The sequence below is a fragment of the Caloenas nicobarica genome, chromosome Z (assembly GCF_036013445.1).
Source record: "Caloenas nicobarica isolate bCalNic1 chromosome Z, bCalNic1.hap1, whole genome shotgun sequence".
Taxonomy (NCBI): Eukaryota; Metazoa; Chordata; class Aves; order Columbiformes; family Columbidae; genus Caloenas; species Caloenas nicobarica.
This window is the reverse complement of record NC_088284.1, coordinates 67,286,124-67,310,073: the sequence shown is the minus strand read 5'-3', so window position 1 is coordinate 67,310,073 and position 23,950 is coordinate 67,286,124. Positions and strand designations below refer to the sequence as shown.

The window sequence follows — 23,950 nt, the reverse complement described above, 5'->3', positions numbered from 1 at the left end:
GCACCACCACCTTCCCTCTTTCCACACTTTCCCTTCTTTCCACACTTGTCGATTTCCTCCAGGGTGCAGGGGGACAGGGGATGCCTTTGGCTGTCAGTCCATAACAGGTCTTCTCAGCTGCTCCTCCCTCCTCACACTTTCCCCCTGCTCCAGCACAAGGCGTTTCCATGAGCTGCAGTCATAGAATAGAATCATAGAATAGTTTGGGTTGGAAGAGATCTTTCAAGGTCATCCAGTCCAACCCCCCTGCAATGAGCAGGGACATCTTCAACCAGATCAGGTTGCTCAGAGCCCCGTCCAGCCTGGCCTGGAATGTTTCCAGGGATGAGGCATCTACCACCTCTCTGGGAAACCTGGGCCAGTATTTTACCACCATTTACAATGGTAAATAATTTCTTCCTTATATCTAGCCTGAATCTTCCCTCTTTTAGCTCAAAACCACTACCCCTTGTCCTATCATAAGAGGCTCTGCTAAAAAGTCTGTCTCCATCTTTCTTACAGGCCCCTTTTCAGTACTGAAAGGCCGCAATAAGGTCTCTCTGGAGCCTTTTCTTCTCCAGGCTGAACAATCCCAACTCTATCCGCTTGTCCTCACAGAGATGTTCCAGCCCTCTGATCATCTCAGTGACCTCCTCTGGCCCCTCTCCAACAGGTCCATGTCTTTCTGTGCTGAGGGCTCCAGAGCTGGACACAGGACTCCAGGTGGGGTCTCACCAGAGCAGAGCAGAGGGGCAGAATCACCTCCCTCGACCTGCTGGCCACGCTGCTTTTGATGCAGCCTGAGATACAATTGGCCCTCTGGCCTGCAAGCTCCCTTTGTTGGGTCATGTCCGATATTTCATCCACCAGCACCCCCAAGTCCTTCTCTGCAAGGCTGCTCTCAATTCCTTCGTCCCTCAGCCTGGGATGATATCAGTGGTTGCCCTGATCCAGGTGCAGGACCTCATGAGGTTCACATGGGCCGACTTCTTGAGCTTGTCCAGGTCCTTCAAGAACTGCTTCAGCATAGGCTTTCTGTGGGATATAGGGAAATACCTTTTCCAGGACCTGGAGTACCTCTTCCTTTCCTTTGTTGACTTTGGTGTTCATGCTGCAGTTCCTCGCAACTTTTTTTTTTTCCTCACCTCTGCCTGTGCAGTTTTTTCCCCCTTCTTAAATCTGTTTTCTTTGAGGCACCACCATCTTGCCTGAGGGGCTCAGACATGTCCTGCAGTGGGTCCATTTGAGCCAGCTGGATCCAGCTGTGCCTACCGTAGAGGAGGCCTTGGCACCTCCTCACAGAGGCCACCGTAGCCACCCAGTACTTGCCACCTACACCCGTTATAGTCTTCCTTTGCTTGGCTTTAGTTGAAGACTGTTGCACATACATATTTATGGGATGTCAGCGGACTACAGAACCTTTTACTGCAGGTGGGATGAACTTTCAAGTGTACTAGGCATTGCTCAGGACAAGAGAAAGTTTGCAAAGGACTCAAATACCATGATGTGTAAGCAGGCATGATAGAACAAGTTTGAGTGGCTTGCCTTGTATTTGCATGGAAATTGAAAGATCTGATTTGCTGATTAAATAGACGATGGCAGCATGGTTTCATTAACCCATCCCCTGTTGAGAAGAAACATGGATTCTGTTTGTTGAAGAAGTCTTATTTTCCTGCCAATGTGATTTGCTAGTTCTTAGGCAGGTGAGTCTATCTCTCTCTGTTAATGTTTGACTGATGTGCTTTCCCTCTTATAACAGATCATGGTAATGTCAGATGGCACATCGTTCTCTTCAGGACAGAGCCTTCATCTCCCCAACCTTCCCAGTAACTCCCTTTCTTTTTCTGAGGGGAAGAAGAAATCATCTCATGGGCCAAAGGTGAGACTTATTTTGCTAGAAGATACTCGATGAGTGGTGCTTTCATTGGGCATTGCCTTGAGAAAAAAAAAAAAACAAAACTTCTAGGTATTTTTGCAGTCTTGTGACATAGTCCAATGATAACAAGTCTTGACATTTCTTTGTTGTGAACTTACTGTTCACCACGTGAAAATAATGAATAACAAGGGTGACTCTGAGAAGAGGTGCCAATGAATGTACCACTTTTCTGGTTTTTGTATATACACAATTGTTTTCCTCCTTTCCCAGAAGGAATTGTAATGGTTTGTTGTAGTATGAGGGGATTCTGGTAATAGAAGTGTGAACTACAGAAATGTAAGGAATATGAGAAAATATTATAATAACTGTCTAATTTATTAAGTATTTTTTAATACTTTTAAAGATAATTGTGTAGAGTGAAACTTGAATTTTTTTCTTTAGGATTTTTAATTTTGTTTAATTTTAGGAGTTAATTCTTTACTAGGAGTTGCAAAGACAGCAGTGTGTCAGTCTCTAGGACATCAAATTGAATCTCCAGCCTAGAACATGGTAAAAAGGTATAAACCAGTGAAGCTTTTGAGTAATACAAATGGACCTTTGCAAAACAGCAAATAATTTCTTCATTTTGACAAAATTAATTAATCATGTGAGAGAGTAAGGAGGATGTTGTTATTTATTCAAATAGGAAATGCAGAACAATGACTTGCTTCATTAATGAATTAACGTATATGCCTTTTCTCCATTCTGATAAATCGTTAGGGTTTTTATTTTCTTTCTTAGCATCTTGTCGATTTGAAATATGTTACTTAATCTTGCAGTGCACATACTGTAAGGAGCAATAGTAATTGTTATGAATAACCTTCAAGTTCTGTAGCTGTGTTAAATCTTTATATCTTGTAACAACTGTCAGGTAATGTGCTATGGGTATGCCAAAGTGTGTCCATTGGTAAGAATGTGTCACAACAGTGAGGATACATAGAGGGGGGAAGAAAAAGTTTTGACATGTTTCTGCCTGGTTTGCATTTTACCTGAGTGCCTCACAATTTCTAACGCAGATCTTGAGACCTGTCAAGAATATGTGGATGTGTGAGTATTTTTATTTTCCGAATGAAAAGCAGAGGTAGATTCAGTCTGAGGATTAGACTGAAGGCACTTACTTCAGTATGCCAAAATGTCTGCTTAATGCCTGGAAGGAAGGCAACAGGTGCTGAAACAAGGTGCTGAACATAACTTTAAACTAGGAGACATCTACATTTACTCAGATACTGAAGATGAGTTACTTAAACACTTTACCATCTGTAATAGGGGTTCTTGTGAGGGTGGGTTGCTCTCTAGAGTTCATTTTCCAATCACTTCTTCAGATTCAGCTGTAATATTGTTTCACTGAAGTTTTGCTTAGTGTGCCAGAGCAGGCATACTGAGGCTTGGCCTAAATAAGCAACCTAAACTCTGCAGAAGGACTTCAGGGAGGTACAGATATGATACCAAGTTCTAGACTAATGCTTTGTCTAGTAACTGTAGACCATGGTTAGTCTTGAATCTCCAGCATGAATTTTTTCATAAGCAAATGCTAACCTGGGATGTAATTTTATTAACTATATTCAGACAATGGACTTTAGTCTGGTTTAGAAACTTGACAAGTGTGTAGTGTGGTTGGGGTGAAGCAGGTTGAAGGGAGTGTTGCATGTGTTGCATGTTTGCTGCACTCAACCTTACAAATTAATGTTTGAAATCTTGGATTTTTGCTGAAGCAACCCAACCATCTGCAGTGAGTTTGACCCATAGCAAGATGTTATGAGCGCCAGGAAGAGGTTAGATGTGCATCATGTCATGGGATTGTAATCAGTTGTCTGTAAAAGTATTACCCAGGAATGTTTTTTAACTATTTGGTTTCAAAATAGGGATGTTTCAGCAGCAATGCTGTCTATTTGAAATAATAATTTTTTTTAACCTTGTATGCTGTTCACTGGGGTTACCAATAGTGGTAAGAGATGCTACATCAATACACTGTTTCTTGCCAGTTGGTGTGAATGTTTAATTTTTCCATCCCCCTCAGCAATCCTTGTCTCCTCCTGTCCAACTTAAAACACACATTAATAGGCAACTCTTCTTGTATCACATAAAGAAAGACTTGTAAACATCTGCCTTACTGGGGATTATTAGCTGTTTTTGAGAAATGGAAACATGACATCATGTTGGTTTTAGTGTAACAAAAAAGTTTGCGTTTTTATTATAAATTCCAGTCTCTGGAGCTGAGAACCCTTGGATTTTTGTCTGTAGGGTTTTTGTTTTGGTTGAGGGGCAGGTGAATTCCAGCCAATGTGTAAACAGGTTTTTGGTTTTGTCACTTGGAATAACCACAGTGATGGAACAATTTCTGTGTCCAAATTTCATTTAGATATGTCTCTAGAATAGGAGCTGTAGAAAGGTCTTGGTGGTTCTTGGGTGTACGTTGTCTGTACCTAAACTGTGGGGGTGTGTATTCCAGGTGTCTGTACTGGATGACTTTAGGATTTTTCTGCTGCAGCAATAGCCCTTTGATGTGCTTAGCTTGGTTTTGTTTTGTGTTGTCTGTGAATACCGAAGTAAACTCTGAGTTTAGTTTTATACTCTGAGTATGGAAAACCATAACCTAAGAATACTTGCTTAGCCATTTGCCACTGCAAAGCACCATATAGACTTTCTAGTTAGAGGAGAATTGCAGTCAAGACAGGAAAACCCATACAACCAAGTGGTATTGTTGGTTTAGCATTCATTTCTAAAAAAGTACAATGCAGTATGAAATGAGAGAGAACTGTCACATCCTCTCCTGAAATATGTAATAAAAACACCTAGATATTTGTACTTCTGAAGTTCCATGATTTTTGTGTTTAATTTAATGGAGCTGGTGTTAGTGAGCCACAGTATGGTGATTCTGAAACAAGGCTTTAGCCTTGGAAATGCAAAGGACAGGCAGAAGTGCATGAAATTTTACTTTAGGCATTTTTTCAGAATACAAAAATAGCTGCAAGCTAGCTACAGATACTCGTGCTGCTCTTAAATCAGTTGTATTACTGTGCCTGTTTGTATTATGTAAATATTACACTCACAGAATACAGAGAAACAGCTTGATTAGTTTTGTTGAGATGATTGTCTTTTGGAATGAGATTTACTTTAAGTAAAAAACTGAAATCTCTTATTGCCAAGTGTGATCAGAAAAAATAAAAAGTTTTATGCTCCCCTTTCTGGCTTTCTCTGTCAAACCTGTGAGTATTGTAATTCTCTATCTGCTTCTAATTCTCCTGGTGTCATTGTTATAATAGTTTGATGGGCTGGACAAGCTGAAGTGTGGAAAGCTTTGTAAATGTGTGATGCAGTAATATGTAAGAACAACTAGCGGCAGGTGCATTCTTCTCCAGCATACAGCTAGCAAGTGGAAGAATACCACAGTTTTTGTGGAGGCTTTTAAAAATTTAGTGTTTTGTTTTTCCCAAATCAGCTAATGTTTTTATTCAATAATAAAAACTTTTGTATTTAACAGAAATCTGAATTTCCTTGAGCAAGTAACTCCTCTCAGATATCTTCCTCCCCTTTTCCTTTTAAGAGCAGGAGGCATATTTGAGACTAATTCCAGTCCATTTGCTTAAGATCAGCACATTAGTTCAACAGGCATAACATTTGACGAAATGCCTTTTCATTGTAAATAAAAATAATGCATGTTTTTATGATCACTAATACTGAATTTGTAGACTAACCCCAGAGTAAGAAGACTGCCACGGCCATATCAATGTGCTCAGTTTAATGACTTAATTAAATTTAATGAACTGCCCCTCCATCTCCCCAACTACTTCATTTACTCATTAGGTTCCTAACGACTGTCAATAACAGGAGAGGTTGGAAATCATTTCCATAGCATTCCGCTTATTCAAACTCACGTTAAATCAAATTTGGAATTACATTTTCTGGTGTGAAGTCAGAATCTGACCCTGCAAGATATACAGAGAGTTCAATACTATTTTTTGCCTTGTGTTTATACAAGTATTGTAAACTGCACGTGTTACCTGTCGAGCAGCTGTCAAAGTCCTTTTGGATCTCTCAAATTCATAGGACAACATATTCTGCACTTTAGACTTTATTTCATAAGCTCATTAAGAAATAAACATGACAAACAGGGCTCAGTCCCCTTTGCCCAGACTGGTCTGTCATGTGAATTCACTTACTCACCACTCAAGTCATAAGGTTTCATAACTTATAACCTGTAACTCTTAATAGGTGCACTTAAGGGCAGAAAAAAAAAAATCGGTCACTTAACTAAGGGTGAGAGTGCTCATCCTTCCTCCTCTGTCACCATGTGGGTGTCCCCTGCTCTTTCTGGTCACCCGTCCTGCCTATGTGATGCTCCTGATGCTCCCAGCAAACGCCAGGCCTTAGCATGAGCTGTGTTAGCCGAAATCTGAGCAGAAGTTGTGTGCAGCAGTCACACTAGTACAGCTTTTCTCAGTTGGCAAAACCTTAGATTTGTATGCTGGTTTCTAGAATATTAATTATTAAAGATCTGTTAGTACTGCTCTATGAAAGGGATTATATATCTGAAGTATTATGTGTACATGGTGTTACTTGGCTTAAGAAAACATCTGCAGATATTTTTAACATGCATATAATCCTCTGTATTATTCTTTTGAAGTTTGTTACTTAATGTATCAAAGTCTAACATTCACTTGGGTTGCTTCAATATTTGATGAATACAGAAATGTAAGAAATTGTGTGTAAATATATTACCTGTGGAAACCCCCACAATCTCTATTTTATATATGAACTTGAGAGAAAAGACTGGTTTATTTGTCCCTTTTAGCAGAAATGCATCATTGACTCTTATTCCTTCCAACACTTAAGGTGGGAAGTAAAAGAAACATTTGAACAAAATGTTAGATTTTGATAAATAAGAAAATGGGTTGGAAGTATATTCTGATTTTCAGGGAGACCTGTGCTGTACATGGTGTGAATATTAAGCCACATTTCATCCACACCAGCCTTCTGTATTCATCATTAGGTTTGATTACAATTTTACCAGTTAACATGTTTGGGTCTTTTTCTGTCTTATGAATTTTATGGTCCTCTTGCTGTTTCCTTGAAGTCATTGTTGGCTTCTGTTAGGGTCATTGCAGAAACTTGGGAAATAAGAAAATATACTTTTTTTTTTTACTTGGAGAGTGAAAGCAGATATAAAAGCAATGGGTTGGCTATCTTAATGAAAAAGCAGGTCTCAGAGAGCCTGGCAGGGATGTATGTATATATGTATATGACTATTATTAGAAGTATGTCCTATACTTGTACTATGATTTTTGTCAAAGCATCAGCTTCTGTGTTCTAGAAGTAGGAAAGAAGTCTGGTTATAAAGTTGAAAAGACAAGAAAAGTCTCAAGTTCTTAACCATTTTAATACTACTGCATCCTAGAACCTGTTTCACAGCTCTCATCTATTGGAAAACCACTAAAATAAGTCTCTCCTTTTGAAGCAATTTAAAATACGTGGTAAGGAGACAAATAAAAGAAACATAAGGGCTCCATCTAGTTTATTAATGGCACATATTTTATTTGTCCCCAGGGCAACACTTACATCTCTGGCATGATAGAACTAGATATAAAGATAAAAGCATTAATAATTAGTTTATATGCCAGCCTTTGGGGCTCATCTTGCATCAAACAAAATATGGAACTGCCTTTTTTTTTTTTTCTCCCCTGAAGCTATTCCTATTCTGTCAGTCGTGAGTTTGAAAGTTTGAGAGTTGGAGGGTGTGGTATTGGCATGGCATGTAGCACTTAGGGAATATCCTGCTGTCAAGAAGGGTTGGTTTCCTAGGTTTATGGGCTAACAGTCTGAGGATTTTTTCATCGAGAATAAAACTTCTCATACTTTTATTATATTTTCTGAGTAGCTATGGGTTTTTTGTTATTTCAGCTTGGTATTGCTAATGAAGTCATATTCGGTATAAGGCTGTATGTAAGAGTTAAGATTTTTACAAGTTTCACAATACATCAGATTTCATGCTTGATTTTTTTTTTTTCTTTCAGGGTTTTACTGTTTTCAGTTTTATACCATTTATACCTCTGTTCTAGGTAAAGGGAATGGAAATCAATGGATACATGCAACATATTTGAAAGGCTGCCCAGGGAGGTTGTGGATTCTCCTTCTCTGGAGACATTCAAAACCCGCCTGGACGCCTTCCTGTGTAACCTCACCTAGGTGTTCCTGCTCTGGCAGGGGGATTGGACTAGATGATCTTTCGAGGTCCCTTCCAATCCCTAACATTCTGTGATTCTGTGATTTGTTGATGTGTTTCTTTCTAAAGTTTCTCAGATGCTAGGCAATATATAGACAGAAATGCTTAGAATCAGCATGGAAGAAAATAAGCAACCTAAACTTGTTGACCGGAGCTTCATGTAAATTGAAGTGTCATTTGCAGATTTGAAGTAGTATAAAAATGAAGCCGGTTTCTGAAGAGAGTGCTGCATGTGTTTAGTGTTTATAACAGCGCAGTTAGGATACTGGATATTTTTGAGATGCTGAGCACCCAGTGTTAGCAGTCGCAGTGGAAGTGGGCAGTGCTAGAGCTATCCTCATATTTTAAAAATCCCTGGGTGTTAATCCTCAGAAGAAAGGGTCCCATACAACCCATTCTGGATGGTTCAGTTCCATTATTGCCGGTTGTGGCTGCAAATCACCACTTTCCTTGCCGCTTTGACTTTTCATATTCAACTGAGTGAGAAATGATACTGCTCTGCTCTTTCTGCTTTTGCCTATCTTATTGGACCTCGGAGTCATCACCATTTTGGAATCCCTTCTCACTTACAACAGTTGAATTTTAAGAAGCGCAATGAAATACTCAGAGACAGCAGCAATAAATAAAAAGAAATATTTTTTTGTAAAGATATTTTTCCATAGAAACACATTGACTGTTGAGATGTTGTGTGTCAAATCAAGTCTTCCGTAGCCAGGCTGGAGCCAGAGTTGGTTTTGTGTATGAGGAAAAGGATCTGTCAAAAGTTGGAGAGAGGATCACAGTAGAGAAGTCAAACTGCCTGAAATGGCATCAGGAGCATGTTTTGCTTTGATACTCAACTTCTGCTCCTGAAAGTATATGGTTCATATCCTGATCTATCCTTATGATGATTTTTTTTTCTCTGATAGCTGATGGTCATGGTTAACATTTCCTCAACTGTCCTTGTGTTCATCTTACGATGTTTATTAAGAGACATATCTAATTCTTAAGATAAAAACTAACTTGTCTTGCAGATATTGACAAGCAGTGGTAACTACTCATGTTCCACCCCATCATAACAGATAAGTTGACCAAAATGATAGAGTTTATGTCTGTCTGTATATAAGTATTTGCCATTTCTGGTTTTCAGCCTGCAGTTTTAAGTTTTTAATGTGAATAATTTGTCCATATTGCCTCTGTCTTTTGGGGCTTAAATGGTTCTTTTTTTTTTTTTTTGGTAAGTGACATTTTTCATCTCCTTTTTGCAGGACCCAACTAGGATTCTGAACACAAATAGTAACAGCAGCAGCAGTAGTAACAGTTTTTCAAAGACCCACAAGTCAACAAAGGAGCACAAGGAAAAAACTTCTAAAGATTCAAAAGAACATAAAAGTGCCTTCAAAGAACCTTCCAGGGAACACAACAAATCTTCCAAAGAATCCTCTAAGAAACCCAAAGAAAACAAACCACTGAAAGATGAAAAAATAGTTCCTAAGATGGCCTTCAAAGAACCCAAACCCATGTCCAAGGAGCCAAAATCTGAAAACACCCCAATCCTTACCATAACAGGTGGGCAGCACCAAGAAAAGAAGACCCCCACAAAAAGGCCCTCTGTTCTGGACTCTGATGAACCTTCTGCAAAAAAAAATAAAAAAAGTGTCTCAGATCCGTTATTTAAAAGTTTTTCTAGTGCCCCACCACTGATTCTTACTTGTTCAGCTGAGAAAAAACAGACAAAGGATAGATCTCAGCTCAAGGTGGGGAGAGTCAAAATTGAAAATGATGCACTGGAAAGGAAGACGCCTACTCTGCCACCATTTGATGATATTGTAGATCCCAATGATTCTGACATAGAGGAAAACATGTCCTCCAAATCTGAAGTAAGTGGCGTTTGGTTTTGCTCAATATGTGTTAAGTATTCCCAGTCTGCGGGATTGTGCATCATATTTGTATTTTCCCCTTCTGTTCTCCTGTCTACTGGCAGATTGTTTAAACTGGAGGATATTGACTGATGGCTGTTCCAACTTATGTATGTTCTAGTTGAATTGTATTGCTTATTCAAGTCTACTCAATTTAGAAATCTGTCACCATTATGATGAATAAGGATATAGGAGATGGCTATAAATAATAGTGCTCTTTTGTTGTTCTTTTGAATTTCATACTACTTATGAGAGAAAAGGAAAATTATTTAAATGCTTTTATTTCACACCCTAAGTCTTTGTGTTCAAGTGTTAGAGAATTCAGTAAGTTCAGGAAAGGGTTGCAGAAAATTAGGATATTATTTGTTATTTTTCTACTAAAAAGGGCAGTTCTGTGAAAGATGCCAGTTTTGTGGAAGAGAGAATAGTTGCTAGAATCCATGCTTTGAGGAGAATCTATCCAAAGTAACAGGCTTACACAGGAAGGAGGACTGGTTTCATAGATATTTACTTTCCTGAAAATATTTATCTACCATGCCTGCTGGAAAATATTTGTCTACTATGCCTGCTCATCTGTTTCAAGCATCATTTGCTCTTTATGATTAGGATTTTAATTATTCTTCTAGCAGAATTCAGTTTTCAAAAGCATCTTTTACAGGGGATGAGTAGACAAGGAAAGGAATGGGAGGAGAAGGCTTGTTTGGTGTCTTTATTTGTGCTTATGGTTAGAGGTGGTGTGTGTGGTAAAGGGGAAGTGTTCCCAGCTGTGCTTTTTCAATTCTCTCATTTTTTGTTTTCTGCTGTGCGCCTCTGTTACTGCTATCAGATTCATAGCCCTGCTTGCCCTCTCTGGAACAGACAATAAATACCCTGCTGTGGGGAGGTGTCAACATTAGGTTTTTACTTCATAGAAACTTGCCACGGGAGAGAAAGTAATTTATTTCTGAAATAACCTTTTAGTGACTGGTCCCTTAGGGCACGCAAAGGCTGTAAAATTTAGAAAGTATGGAACAGGACAGGCTCTGCTTTACAGCATGGCACTGGTGATATTGTGGTTGGGGCAGCATTTTCATTCTGGCTTAGAATTTACTAATTTGTGTTTAGAGGTGAAAATGTTCACACTTTTCAGCCTTGATGTGAATTAATTTTTAATGTCTTCAAAAGATTCTAAATCTTCTATTTTAATTTATGTCACTACCCGTAAGACTTGCTACCTACACTCAGTATAGCTGGCTAATTGGCATAGGTTTTGCTTTCAGATTTCCTGTCATTCAAATAGGTGTCATGTGTTGGCACATATATTTTTACTGGCAGCAGCAGTTCTCCATTTTTATTTAAACACAAAAGAATTGAGACAAGCAGCTGCAATGTAACTGGAATTTCTCAAATGCAGGCACTACAGAGGTGTGTGCTGCATAGCAGTTTGCAGATAACTGGTACGTTAAAGGTGTGGATGGTACTTTAAAACCGATTCTCTTTAATTGTTGAAACATTTCCCTATTGGTTGTCTTGCAGCCTCTCACCTATTAGCAATAGTATAATGGGTACACCCTTAGGTTTTACACAGGATGACACAAACCCACTTGCACTGATGTTCATCATCCATCTGCAGTTTACCTGCGGGACCCAAGGACTTCCTTAATTCTGTACCAAGGCAAAAAAGCAGATTCAATATTTTCTAGATCTGCGAGCCACTGTTACTGAGAGGGTGCACCACCAGAGTCCACTCAAAGAGAAGCAGATCCTGCTGGTGATGTTGACATCCTGGATTGTGGAACAGATAGGTCTTCAGTGGAAGGGCCAGTGTGGTCCACATCTGTATGGGCAAATAGATGTCTGCCACTTTGGGACTGTGCTTATTAATAAATCGGGCTGAGTATGGCTCCAATAAGTGACTGGACGCTATTTAGAAAACCTGCAATAATTCCCTAATGTGCCTGTGGATTCACCCCATTGTTATTGCTGTGGGGGACAGAACTGGGCAGCCTGGTTAATGAGTGTCTACAGAATTTCATGGAGTCATTCCTTCTACGCTTCATTAGTTTTAACCAGGGACCCTAATGAGGGGCAACTGAGCAGTGTAATAGCTGTAATTCTGTATGTTGGAAAAAATAGTCAGAACTTTTTGTATGTGTTCGTGGGTTTCTAAATATTTCAGGAAAAGGTGTAGATTTTTGCATCTAGAGCTACAAAAGCCATATCCTATAAATACAGCCATACATAAAGAGTAACGGAAGTGACAATATGGTAATGCTTTTGCTATAAAGGAACAGTTATTTCAGGTCTCTAAATGCTTCATGATATTAACCAACACAGTTGCCTGAAGCTGGGAAGACGCTTCAGTGGCATGTTCTGGCTAAATACTATGCTATAAAATACAGTCAAATGTTGTTTCTTACTGTGATACACTTACAGTGGTGGGTATTGTAGTGTTGATGAACAAAGAATGTGTTGTTGTTTAGGAGTATATTTAGTAGTAAAGTATCCAGGATTTATTCCTAAAGTTGCTTTAAAAAGCAAAACTACAAAACCTAACCCAGAAAATTGGGGTTAAATATAACAAATCAGATTACGAATCAATACCTAATAGAAAATTGGTAGGGTACCACAAAAATATTAACTTCAAGTCAAGTGCAGTTTTTTTCCAGTTTAAGTTACTTAATGATAAACTATTTGCCCTTGTTTAATAGTCTTTCTGTGCATGATTTAATAAGACCAGCTATGGTCATTTTTTTGTGGTCTGTTTGACATATGCTGTAGTGTGGTGCACTGCTGTATTTATTTTAGCTCTATTTTTCTGTTGATTTTGAGCTGCTGGCAAGTGAAATGTGTGTCTCCATTTCTCTCCACGCTCATTTGTTGAGTATCACTTTTCAAATATGTTAATGATTTAAAGTGTGTTGAACTCCAGTGTTAGTGGTAGACTTGGTGTTCAAAACAGTGTGGGTCTTTTTGGAATCATATGAGCTAGTCGGGAGTGACATGGAGTATATTCAGTTAGAAATGGCACATAAAGGCTGAGGAATTCTTTTACTGGCTTTGATAGGAAGCATGTGAAGTGGGTTAATGAGTGAAAGCATGTCAGATTTTTGGTTTTATTGAGGTGTAGGATTATTAGCGTAGTTCACTTGAAAACTCCAAAGATTTTCCTTTTAAATTCAATGGCAGGATGTTTTAGTTAAAGAAAACTCAGTTTGCTTCTTATGTGGTATAGTGAAGCAACATGATTAAAAAAGACAAATACTTGACCCTGATTTTGCTGTCTGATCATGAAATATGATGTTCTCGTAACACTTGTGTCAGCTGCAAACTGGTTTGTGAGACAGGGAAATACAGAGTTTCGGATCTGAGTGAGGTGTTTTCCACGGCCAGAGCTTCCCATTCTGAGCTGCGGAGCCATCACAGAAGGGATGCTCTGCTACTTCTTGTTTGATTATTACAGGTTTCGCTAGGCTGAGTAGGGAGGAAAAAATGGTGCATAGCTCTAAGTGAAGCTGCTGCAGCAGAAAGGCGCAAAGGAGATCAGGCAGATCATACCTACATGTTTAGGTGTTAACAGTGTTCTCAGTGCATCTCCTGTTGCAGTGATCTGAATAAAAACGCTCAAAATCTGCTGTGCATGTAAGTGTTCTGTTGAAGGATTTTTTTTTTTAAGAGAATTTATGGGGCTCTATTAGATGAATTTCTGCTCCTGGTGTGATTATTTTGTATATGATGTGTACTGTTTATTTTTTTTCCTTCCTGTGTATGTATGTCCCTGCAATTGTAGCATTGCTGTTAGTAATAATAGCAGCCTTTTAGCTTGTCGAAGCCTATGGAAATCCAAACTGAGCAAAAATGTATGCTAGCAAATTGTGACAGCTCAGGGGATGAGGAGTTTCAGTTGTTAAAAGCAGAGTACTTTAAAGGGTCTTTTGCCTTTGGAAAAAATGCAAACTTCTTAGGAAGTCCTTTATAGAATAGTGAAAATATAGTAGTCATCACATGGACTATGGGCTTGTAGTTAAATAACTCCTTGCATATCTTAAAGCAATCTTGAAGTTACAACTTGAGTACCTTTTAAAAGTAATCAATAAAATGTCACTTTGGATCTGGCACATGATCTATTTGACTGTTACAAAGTGGAATAATATTTTGAAAACCCCTGTGGTCTTGTAAAACCTCCAGACCCTTGTTAGCTAAGAATTCCTGCTTTCTTCCAGGGCTGGGAGCCAAAGTAAGATCTCTTTCAGATAACATTTAAAGTTAGAAATAACAGTAGTGAAATAGAGCTCTGTGTGGAGTGTTCGTGTAGCTACCCGGGGGGGGAAAAAAGAAGGCAAAGCTAAATTTTAATTTTTCTTGTGAAACTATGACTCTGTATAGATCTTTAATGATGCAGAAGAGGATTGATAGTGGTGGTGTCCTTTGTTGCACCCTGGACACCATGGGTTTGCAACCTGTTGTATTCTTAGAATCTTTACTTTTTGCTTGGTATTTTAATGCATTGTTTCCGCATTTGGTTACTTTTAGTCCCGCTGCGAATCCTGCTCTTAAAACCCTGACAGCCACCCCTGTGGAATTGTTTGCCCATGGTACTCCTGCATCCATGGAAGTAATTCAGTAGTCGCAAACAGGTAGATGTTAGCAGGTCATGTAAATAATGTACAGTCCAAGGTGCTTCCTTCCAAGTATGTGCTCAGAGAGAAGTAGTGACCTAAGATAATCAGACCTTGTTAGATAATGGTGGTAGGCAGAAGTGTGTTCTGTGGCCAGCAGCGTCTACTGTAGTATGGCACCCTTCTGCCGTTATACTAAACCTGTTTTTATTAGCTGTCATTACGAAGGGAAAAGTGCTTTGGTTTCGCTCACAAGAGCTTAGATGCATATTGAACTGCTCTGTTATGTGATGAGTTGAACCATTAGTGGATGAAGAAGCAGCAAGATTGACAGATAGTAGTGATTTGTCTGAGACAGCAAGGTCAGATGTTAAACTGAGATATTTTTATTACCACGGTGTGTTAGGAAATAACTGGTTTACAAAAATGGTAAGGTCTTAGAAATAACAGTGGAGGGAAACTATGTAGATAAGGTTAAATGTATAGCTTGCAATTGTAGTCTTGTGAGAGTCAGGAAATTTTGCCTTCTTGAGACAATGTCATGGGTATTGCTTTGTTTTGTTTTCAGTTGTAGGCAACCTCATATTTTGGCCACAGAAATAACATAATACATTATTAGGCTGTTGGTTCAGGTTTCAGTATTTTGCTTCATTCACAAGTGTTGTCTACAACTGTTTCAGTGGGGGCTACCTGTGTGGGTTAACTCAATCATTTGCATAAATGTGTTTCTGGGTTATGGCCTTATTTTCTGTATTTCAACCCTGAAAAATTCTATTCACCTGCTAGCCTGCAGAAAGTAAGGATTTTAACATGGTATGTGCAATACCAATATTTTCATCATATTCTTTCTTTTGTGGCAAAAAAAGACTTCTTGCCTGGTCCAGTAGAGTCATGACAGTTTCATGAGGCCAAGATGATTGCAGTCAAAATGCTAAAGATAAGATAATTTATTCTAATTGTGGTCGACTGAGATCTTGATATGGATTTCATTGCTTTGAAGTTGCTTTATCTACTTTATTGTAACCCAGAGAAATGGCTCCATATGTTTAAAATAAAATCCAAACACCTCTTAGTTATCAGCTGAAATAGTTTAACTATGTCTACAATAGTTAGATCTATCCAAGGCTTTTATGCCCTTATACCTTTTATGTAGAACCATCAAGTTTACAGTTGTTACCTTTGGCAAAAATTGCGCATTTTATTCATTTACTTTTGAAGATTTGCTGTCAAACTCACCATGAAGCTCACTAGGTCATTTTTGTAGTGCTTCCCATTCAGAAGCTTGTAATCTAGTGATGACTGATGTCATTTCTTCAGGACGCACTGTAAACACACAAGTTAATTTTTACATTTTAAATACCGAGTAATCCCCCGAAGCTTAAATTTTGTGAAGGCAGGAAAAAGGCTGCCTGAACTCACTACTGCCATGGGTATATCCTGTGTAGGACCTGTGTAGAATTGATGACGGTTCATTGCCTGCGATGAGGGGTGGCAGTGCAGCTCTCCATGCTCAGGAGCCCGGGGGTCGTGCTTGGCGCTTGGCACACAGCAGGGGGATGCTGGGGGCCCTTTTGGAATGGGCAGGGGATGCACCTGATGAGGATCGTGTGCCTGCCCCAAACTTGAGGGTGATAGTGCCCATGTGTCACTGTTTTTCCCGTGTGGAAATGTGCCTGTAACCTCAGTGCAGGGAACAAGTGAAAGCAGATGCAATCCAGCGGTGCTTTTCCTCAGCCTCTTGTTGCCTCTTCCCTCATGACAGTGTTCTCTCCTTCACTGCAAAATCAAGGCATGCCAGGCAGCAATTACTGTTTGGGGAAAGCTTCATGCTTGCAACTAAATCTAACAATAATTTGGTGTTTCCTGCAGATGGTCCTACACCACCACACCAGCAACGGAAAAATTATCATTCACTTTAAAAAGTGTCGGTGTGAATTTGATTTAACTCACTGTGTCCATTGTACAGTAGTGCTGTCTTACTTGGCTTAGTCAATACTTTAGTACAGCTGATATTTTTGTTAGAAAAAGTTGTAAGATGAATTTTCCACACACTTTTTTTTTTTTTACAAAGAGCTCTGAGTAAAACATTTGGCTCTGTTGGTAGTAATTCCTATAAAACCTAACATTTTCTTTAAAAGCCTCTAAGCAGGCTTGCATCTTCCCTTGAAAACAGAAATCCTTGTCTGCCCACTGAAAGATGTGGCTTGTACTTCCTCTGGCCTTGAGCATGTTAGTGAGGTTTCTAATGCTCCTCTCCAAGCAGCAATATCTCACACCATTTGTTCCCACTTGGGTCTGAAAACAAGTAGGTGTGTATAGCTTTGGTGATCAGGCTTCTTTGTTGTAAGACTGTGTGGCTATGAAGGGACCAAGAAATTTGCTAATTAATGCTGACTTTATCCTACTGGAAACGATAGTCCTGGCACATGTGTAGCAAGGCAGGGCTGCCTGATTCCAGGACATGTATGTAAGATTTTTCAAATTATCTTGAGACACGTTACCCTTTCTTGCTGTAGATGTCAGAACCTCCATGAAGGAGTTGCTTACTGTGTACTAACTGTGCTGCAACCACGTGGCAAAAGTGAAGGGTGTTCTGTGTTGTAGGAGTTAATGTTTCAGACAGCGAAGTTAGAAGATAAGGATAAATGGAACTATTTGCACATGTCAGAATCCGTTTAAATATCCACAAAAAGTCTGTCGTCACCTCAGGGTGACGTTAAGAGGAGAATGTTTAAAGGTGACTGCTGCCCATCACCAGCAGAGCTATGTTTTGTAGCCGAGGTTCACAGGCAGCTCTACTGGTACCCGAGTGCCCCAAGAAAAGGTTGCTCCTGTATCTGGGGATAACAGGTACCAGGGGCAGTGGTAATTGGGTCAGTGGCCTCAGCATTGACTACTGCGACCAGAAAACCATTGCAGAATTTATCCTCTTGAATATTGTTGTTGGTGAGCAGTTGTAATTAAGGACAGAAGTAGATCAAATAACTTTGCTGCTTTGCGTAAGGTCTTTTTAGGTATTATCTAAATAGCAGGAGGAGATTACACATTAGTCGAACCTGTGTGTTTTTAATTATTCAGATTATGAACTTCAAAAGTACTATGGTTTAAACTATGACAAGAAAAGAGTAGATATAGGCTGTGATAATTTTAATTTCATTCATCATATGAATAATCTTTTTTGATTGCCCATGCTGCTTTAATGCAGTTTAGTTAATACACTCTGACTTTATTCTATGGATGAAAAGGATGTGGTTTCGAGGTGCTGCTTATTGCATTGCGTCTTCCACAAGAAGAGTAAAATAGCACGAGTAGGCAGGAATATCAAGCAAAGAGCTGATGGTCTGAATATTCTGCATAACAACAGTTCAGTTGCAAACTTTCTTAGGCTCAAGGCAGGGAAAGTCAAGTGCAAGGCAAAAGGAAAAAGCCACGCTTGGTGCATTGGTGTTCTTGGTGACCTAAATTTGCTTTAGCAGAGGTCCATTATGAGTGGACAAAATTTTGCAAGTTAAATGTTACAATTTTAGCTAAAGAAAACAGTTTGTAGATGTGACGGTTTTACTTGATTTATTTGTGCCATATGCAGCCTTTTTGATCCTTTGAACACTGTAAAACTCAAGATTGATCAGGACTGTAGTACCTGAGGTCTTAATTTAGCCAGTATTTTAAATAATAATAATTAGCCAATATTTTTAATACCTTTACCTGTATCAATTACATTACAAACATTTTACATGACATTATAGCAGTTTGAGTGAAATGTCGTTTAAATAGAAACACGTATTAGATATTTTTACCTTTTAAAGAGATTGTCTTGGGTTAGTATCTTATTACACCTCATGAAACAGCTGCAAAACTCTTTCTACTAATATAAAGCTGAGATCACAGGATCAAAAACCTATTTTAAGTCTCCAAAGCAAGGATAAGGAGCTTTAAATGGGTATTATTTTTTGTAGTTATAAGTAAAAGTAAATGTGTAGGCAAACTTACAGCACATGGATGTGTCAGACATAAATGGTAAAATACCAGCAATCATTCTATGTGGGGTTTTGTTTGTTTGTTTTGTTTTACTAGAGCATCAGCATTGTATAGTTCTGTGTGTATATAATGTGCATGATTTTTTGTGGAAACTACTAGACAAATACATGGTAATATTAGTGTAGAGCAAGTGCTTAGGAACCATACTGTCAGATGCCTCAGAAATATCTATAATGAAAAATGTGCATAGATCATACTGTTGCTAACATGACATCTAAAAATCATTGTTCAGTCTACAGTATAACAAGATTGGCTAAAAATTATGACACTTTGAAAAATAGATTGAGGGTCTTTGTTTTATTTTAAGGACTCGAGAATTCCTTAGGGTACAACATAGCTTTTTGTATTGTTTTCTCTACAGCTTTTCACTGAAACCAGAAAGTACAGAAATGAAAGCTGAGATTTTCACATAGTCATTTAAATCCCTGAAGTTAAGTTTGAGGAAAAAAGTAAATATAATGGGGTTTGCTGTAAAACTAACAAGGCCAACAGAGATGGCATGGAAGAGCTCCTCTAGATCTCTCAATGGTCTATGGTGAAATTTTGGACTTTTTTTTTTAAATTTTCTGGGACATCATTTCAGTAGCCAGCAGTCTGCAATAGCAAAGACAGTGCATAGGGACCATGTGTGAGCACTTCAGAAGAAAAGCTGTCTCTTTTTGTATGTTTAGATCTGTGTTTACTTGATGACCTTGACAAGATTTCTGCACAGTAAAGTTTTAGTGTAGGGTCATGCTGGGAGTGCTTTATAGAGTTTGGGCTACGTAAGAAGAGAAACTGGTGAATTTGCACACCCCGTGAGTATCTACTGAGAGGACGAGATCTATAATGGTGTGGAAATGTAGCATAGTGCAGAATAACATCCATGAAAGAAGTTTTATATGTAGTGAAATGGTTCTCCAGCTGCTTTTTTTTGTTAATAGGAGTGCATGAATTTGTAATATTAGGACCTCAAATCTGGGAGAATTTAGGTGAACAACCTTCTTACTGCACCAGAAGTGACAGCAAATCGTCTGTTCCATTTCCCAAAAACTAGGACTGCATCAACATCCATCCTTCTCAGTGCTGAAATGTGAAGTTGTGCACAGGGGAGAAAACAGGGCAAGAGTAGAGAATCACAAACCATTGCCTTCTGATACAGCAGCTGTCAGGGCTGGCCAGAATAACTACCACCTGTCTTCAACCATTGCTATTAGTCCCTTTGGAGAAAAAAAAAAAAATAGATTGGTTGTATGAAACTCTCACATTGGCTTTAATACCTAGGCTGAATTGTCCAGTTTTTATCTGGTACTAAAATTGAGGGTTAGACTTTCTTTCTAAAACACATTTCTGTCCTTTGTTGTGTATAAGAGCTTTGTGTATAGAATGTGTGATGGTTCTCAAAGGAAAAGTTTAAAAACTGTAAATTCAAACTCGCAGAAAATCAATATCTGAGTGTTCTTGTCAGCTGAATTTGTCCTTTCCACATCTACCAGAGTACATCGGTACAGTCACTGTTCTCTCATCACAGGGCTTTCATGCCACTGAGCTTACCAGATAAGCAATATTCCTCAAACAAGTGAATTATTTAGGATATCTTCATCTTCCATAAGCAGGCCCCATTTTTGTGGTCGTTTCTGGTTTTTCACATAACTCAGAATAGAATACAGAGCTGTTAACTTCCTCATGCTGTGCTGCTCATACCTTATTAGTTCCTCAAAAATATTGACCACATTTTTGAGGAAACGTGGTCCATAGGTTTTAGTGCCAATTTTGAAAAGCCAAAGACTTTACGTAACCCTGTCTTTGCCAGCATTACCTACATACTCAGCACAGAGTTTTCATCCTTCTTGGTTGGGGTAATCTGATGAGAACTTGCATCAGTTTGCACTCTGCCTTTTTCAGTTTAAGACCATATTCATACTCGTGTGACCATACACATTTTTAGTTTATTTTACCTTTAGTTTACTCATTATCTTGTAGGCATAAAACACATTCTGCATGAGAAATTATAATCTTCTCTCCCATACTTCTTTGCCTGCTTTACTGAATGTCTTCTGCTCTTACCAATAAGGTTTCTTCAGAAAAAAATATTCCTGCAGGCAATGGCCTTCACTAGTGATTAATTTTTTAACTGTATTGTACTGTGTACTTGCAAAAGGATTTTTTTTATCCACATGTGTTAGCTCAGTCTCCTGTGCATGAGTCTTCTCCGAGTCTTAGAATAGCTTGACTATTTCTGAGTTTTTATGTTAGCAGAGTCTCAAATTTATTTTTTATTTATAAAGCTAAGACAGGATGTGTACATAAATATAGGAGGAAAATAATTTTCTTTCAAAAGTAGATACCTGTTTCAGTTGGAGGGTCTCTAAAGAAAGGCAAATCCTGATTAATCCATTGCAATTGTTCAGATGAAACACTTGCAACGTTTGGCTGAAGGTCTTTTCTGGATACTTTTTGTTAAATGAAGGTTGTGTTTCAGATTCACAGAATCATAGACTGGTTGATGTTGGAAGGAACCTCTGATGGTCATCTGGTCCAACTTCCTTGCTCAACCAGGGCCATTTAGAGCTGATTGCCTGGCACTCTGTCTAGACCTTTTAAAAATATCTCTAAGGAGCGATGCGCCACAACCTCTCTGGGAAACCTGTGCCAGTGCTTGATCACCATCATAGTACAAAAGTGTTTCCTGATGTTCAGAGGGAACCTCCTGTGTTTCAGTTTGTGCCCATTGCCTCTGGTGCTGTCACTGGACACCACTGAAAAGTGCCTGGTTCCATCCTTTTTGCACCCTCCCTTCAGGTATTTATGTACATTAATAAGATCCACGAGGACCCTCAGGTCCTTTCCTGCTAAGCTGCTTTCCAACTGGGTTGCACCTAGAATATGTTGGCGCATGGGGCTGTTCTTCCATGGCTCACACTTGTCCTTGTTGAACTTCGTGAGGTTCCTGTCTCCTTGTTTCTCCTGACTGTCAAGGTCCCTCTGGGTGGCAGGATGACCCTCTGGCATATCAGCCACTTCTCCGGTCTTGTGTAACCAGCAAACTTGCTGAGGGCACACTCTGTCTCATCATCCAGACCGTTAGAGAAGATGTTAAATAGGACTGGACACAGTGTTGACTCTTGGGGTACAGTGCTAGCTACTGGCCTCCAAATACACTTTACACTGTTGATCACCACCCTCTGAGCCCAGCCATTCAGCCAGTTTTCAGTCCACATCGCTGTCTGCTCATCCAGCACATCAACAGCTTGTCTGTGAGCATCCTGGGGGAGACGGTGTCAAAAACCTTACTGAAGCCCAGGTAGACAATATCTGCTGCTTTTCTGCATCTACCAGTCATTTAATCACAAAAGTTTATGAAGTTAGCCAGTCGTGACTTTGTCTTGGTGAAACCATGCTGACTACTCCTGATGATTTTCTCATCCTTAAGTGCCTAGAAATGGTTTCCAGGATTAGCTGTCCATCACCTTCCTAGGGATCAAGGTGAGGCTGACTGGCCTGTAGTACCCTGGATGCTCCTTCTTGCTCTTCAAGAAGACAGAATTGACCATTGCTCGAATCTTTGGGTGCTTTTTCCAGTCACCATGATTGATCAAAGGTTATTGAGAGTGGCCTTGCAATGACATGTGCCAGCTCCCTCAGCACTCATGGGTGCATCCCATCAGGACCTGTGGACTTGCTCAGGTAGCAAGTATAGAGTCAACTTACTTATCAAATAACCTCACCTCCATCAGTGATAAGGAACTTCTGTTTGAAAGTACTCTAAATAACTAGGGCAGCTAAATGTATCACAGAATGGTTGAGGTTGGAAGGGACCTCTGGAGATCATGCAGTCCAACCCACCTGCTAAAGCAGGTTCACCCAGAGCAGATCACACAGGAATGTGTCTGGGCCCGTTTTGAATGTCTCCAGAGAAGGAGACTCCATGACCGCTCTGGGCAGCCTGGTCCAGTGCTCTGGCACCCTCAAAATAAAGAAGTTTCTCCTCATGTTCAGATGGAACCTCCTATGTTTCAGTCTGTGCCCATTGCCCCTTATCCTATTGTTAGGCACCACTGAAAACAGTCTGGTTTCATCCTTATCAATACCTTAGGTCACATTCTCTGACAAATTACTGTGTCTGCCTCTTCTCAAAAATCAATAATGCCATTTACTGTTCAAATTTTATATCTTCTTGATCTTCAATTACTTCTCTAAATATTTAGTTCCCGAAACATCATAGTTATGCATAAATATTTCAATTTCTGTAAGAAAACAATTAATTCCACTTCCCACTCCATAGCCCTGTTCTTTCATCTTCCCTCTGAGCTTGCAATCTGCAAGTTAGCTTCTGTGAATGGTTAAAAAGGAAGTTTTACCCTGCCATGGAGGCTAATTGCTAATGAATCAATAGCAGCTTGAAAGGAGATGTGGTGATACAGAATTTGGGCAGGATGCAGGCAGCTCCGTTCAGCCTCATGGTATCACAGGCACCCAAATGGTGTCTCCCCTTGGCAATGGCAGATGTGGGCACTTGGTGGATGAGGTGTGATTGTTCTGTCCTTTGAGGTACAGATGGGTTGGATTACTCTACTAAAAGCTGAGGTGGAGGCAGTAGAGGTGGTAAGTACAGGAATTTTGTTAGAGAAGAAGGCTTGTCTTGGGGGATAGTGTTTCTCCTCCCTGACAAGCTAACTTCAGACAAAGAAGTAATACTCAGCTAGAAGCAGTTTTGAGTGGGTAGACTTTTCAGTATGTATGGCACAGGGAAACATAAATCTTTAGACTATGTGCGTAAAAATAAGAAATATGTAGAGTGGCTGATATGAAATGGGATATTTCTACATAATTTAAATTTTATTTCAGGAAACAATATGTAAGCTTCCTTTAAAAATGGTTCAAGGGATGTCAAGAAAAGCCATTCTCGCACACATACAGATGTTTTCTATTTTTTATTGTAAATAAGGAGCTTGAAATGATGTGGTTTGTTTTTAGAAGTAGTTATATGAATCTGGGCAACCATGAAATATTATAGAAACAGCTTTGTTATATCCTGTGTCATAAACAGGTGAGTTTGCCTGAAAATTGTTTGCAGATCTAAAATAAGTTGTTATACAACTTGTGAAAACAAACAAAAGTATGGCAATGACAGAAGCCAAATGGTTTAGAGCTGGTGAAAAAGGTACCTTTTTAGGGAAAACTTGAGCCGAAGTCCCTTTTCTTGCCGAACAGTTTTAAAGCACAGAAGCCTTCAACCAGGTCTAATAAAGAAGCCAGTGTCTCCTGTGCATCAGTGTGAGAGCACTAAAATGAAATAGACTGTCTACGAATGCAATAAATC

At 39.3% G+C, this 23,950-nt stretch overlaps 1 protein-coding gene across 1 annotated transcript in view; it reads left to right on the top strand.

Moving 5' to 3' along the window:
- MLLT3 (MLLT3 super elongation complex subunit) overlaps nt 1-23,950 on the top strand; it is a 120,037-nt gene that overhangs the window by 75,250 nt on the left and 20,837 nt on the right. Inside the window, exons 5-6 of the mRNA XM_065656563.1 lie at nt 1,739-1,858; nt 9,362-9,973. Coding sequence (XP_065512635.1) covers nt 1,739-1,858; nt 9,362-9,973 — 732 coding nt within the window. The remainder of the gene's footprint in view (nt 1-1,738; nt 1,859-9,361; nt 9,974-23,950) is intronic.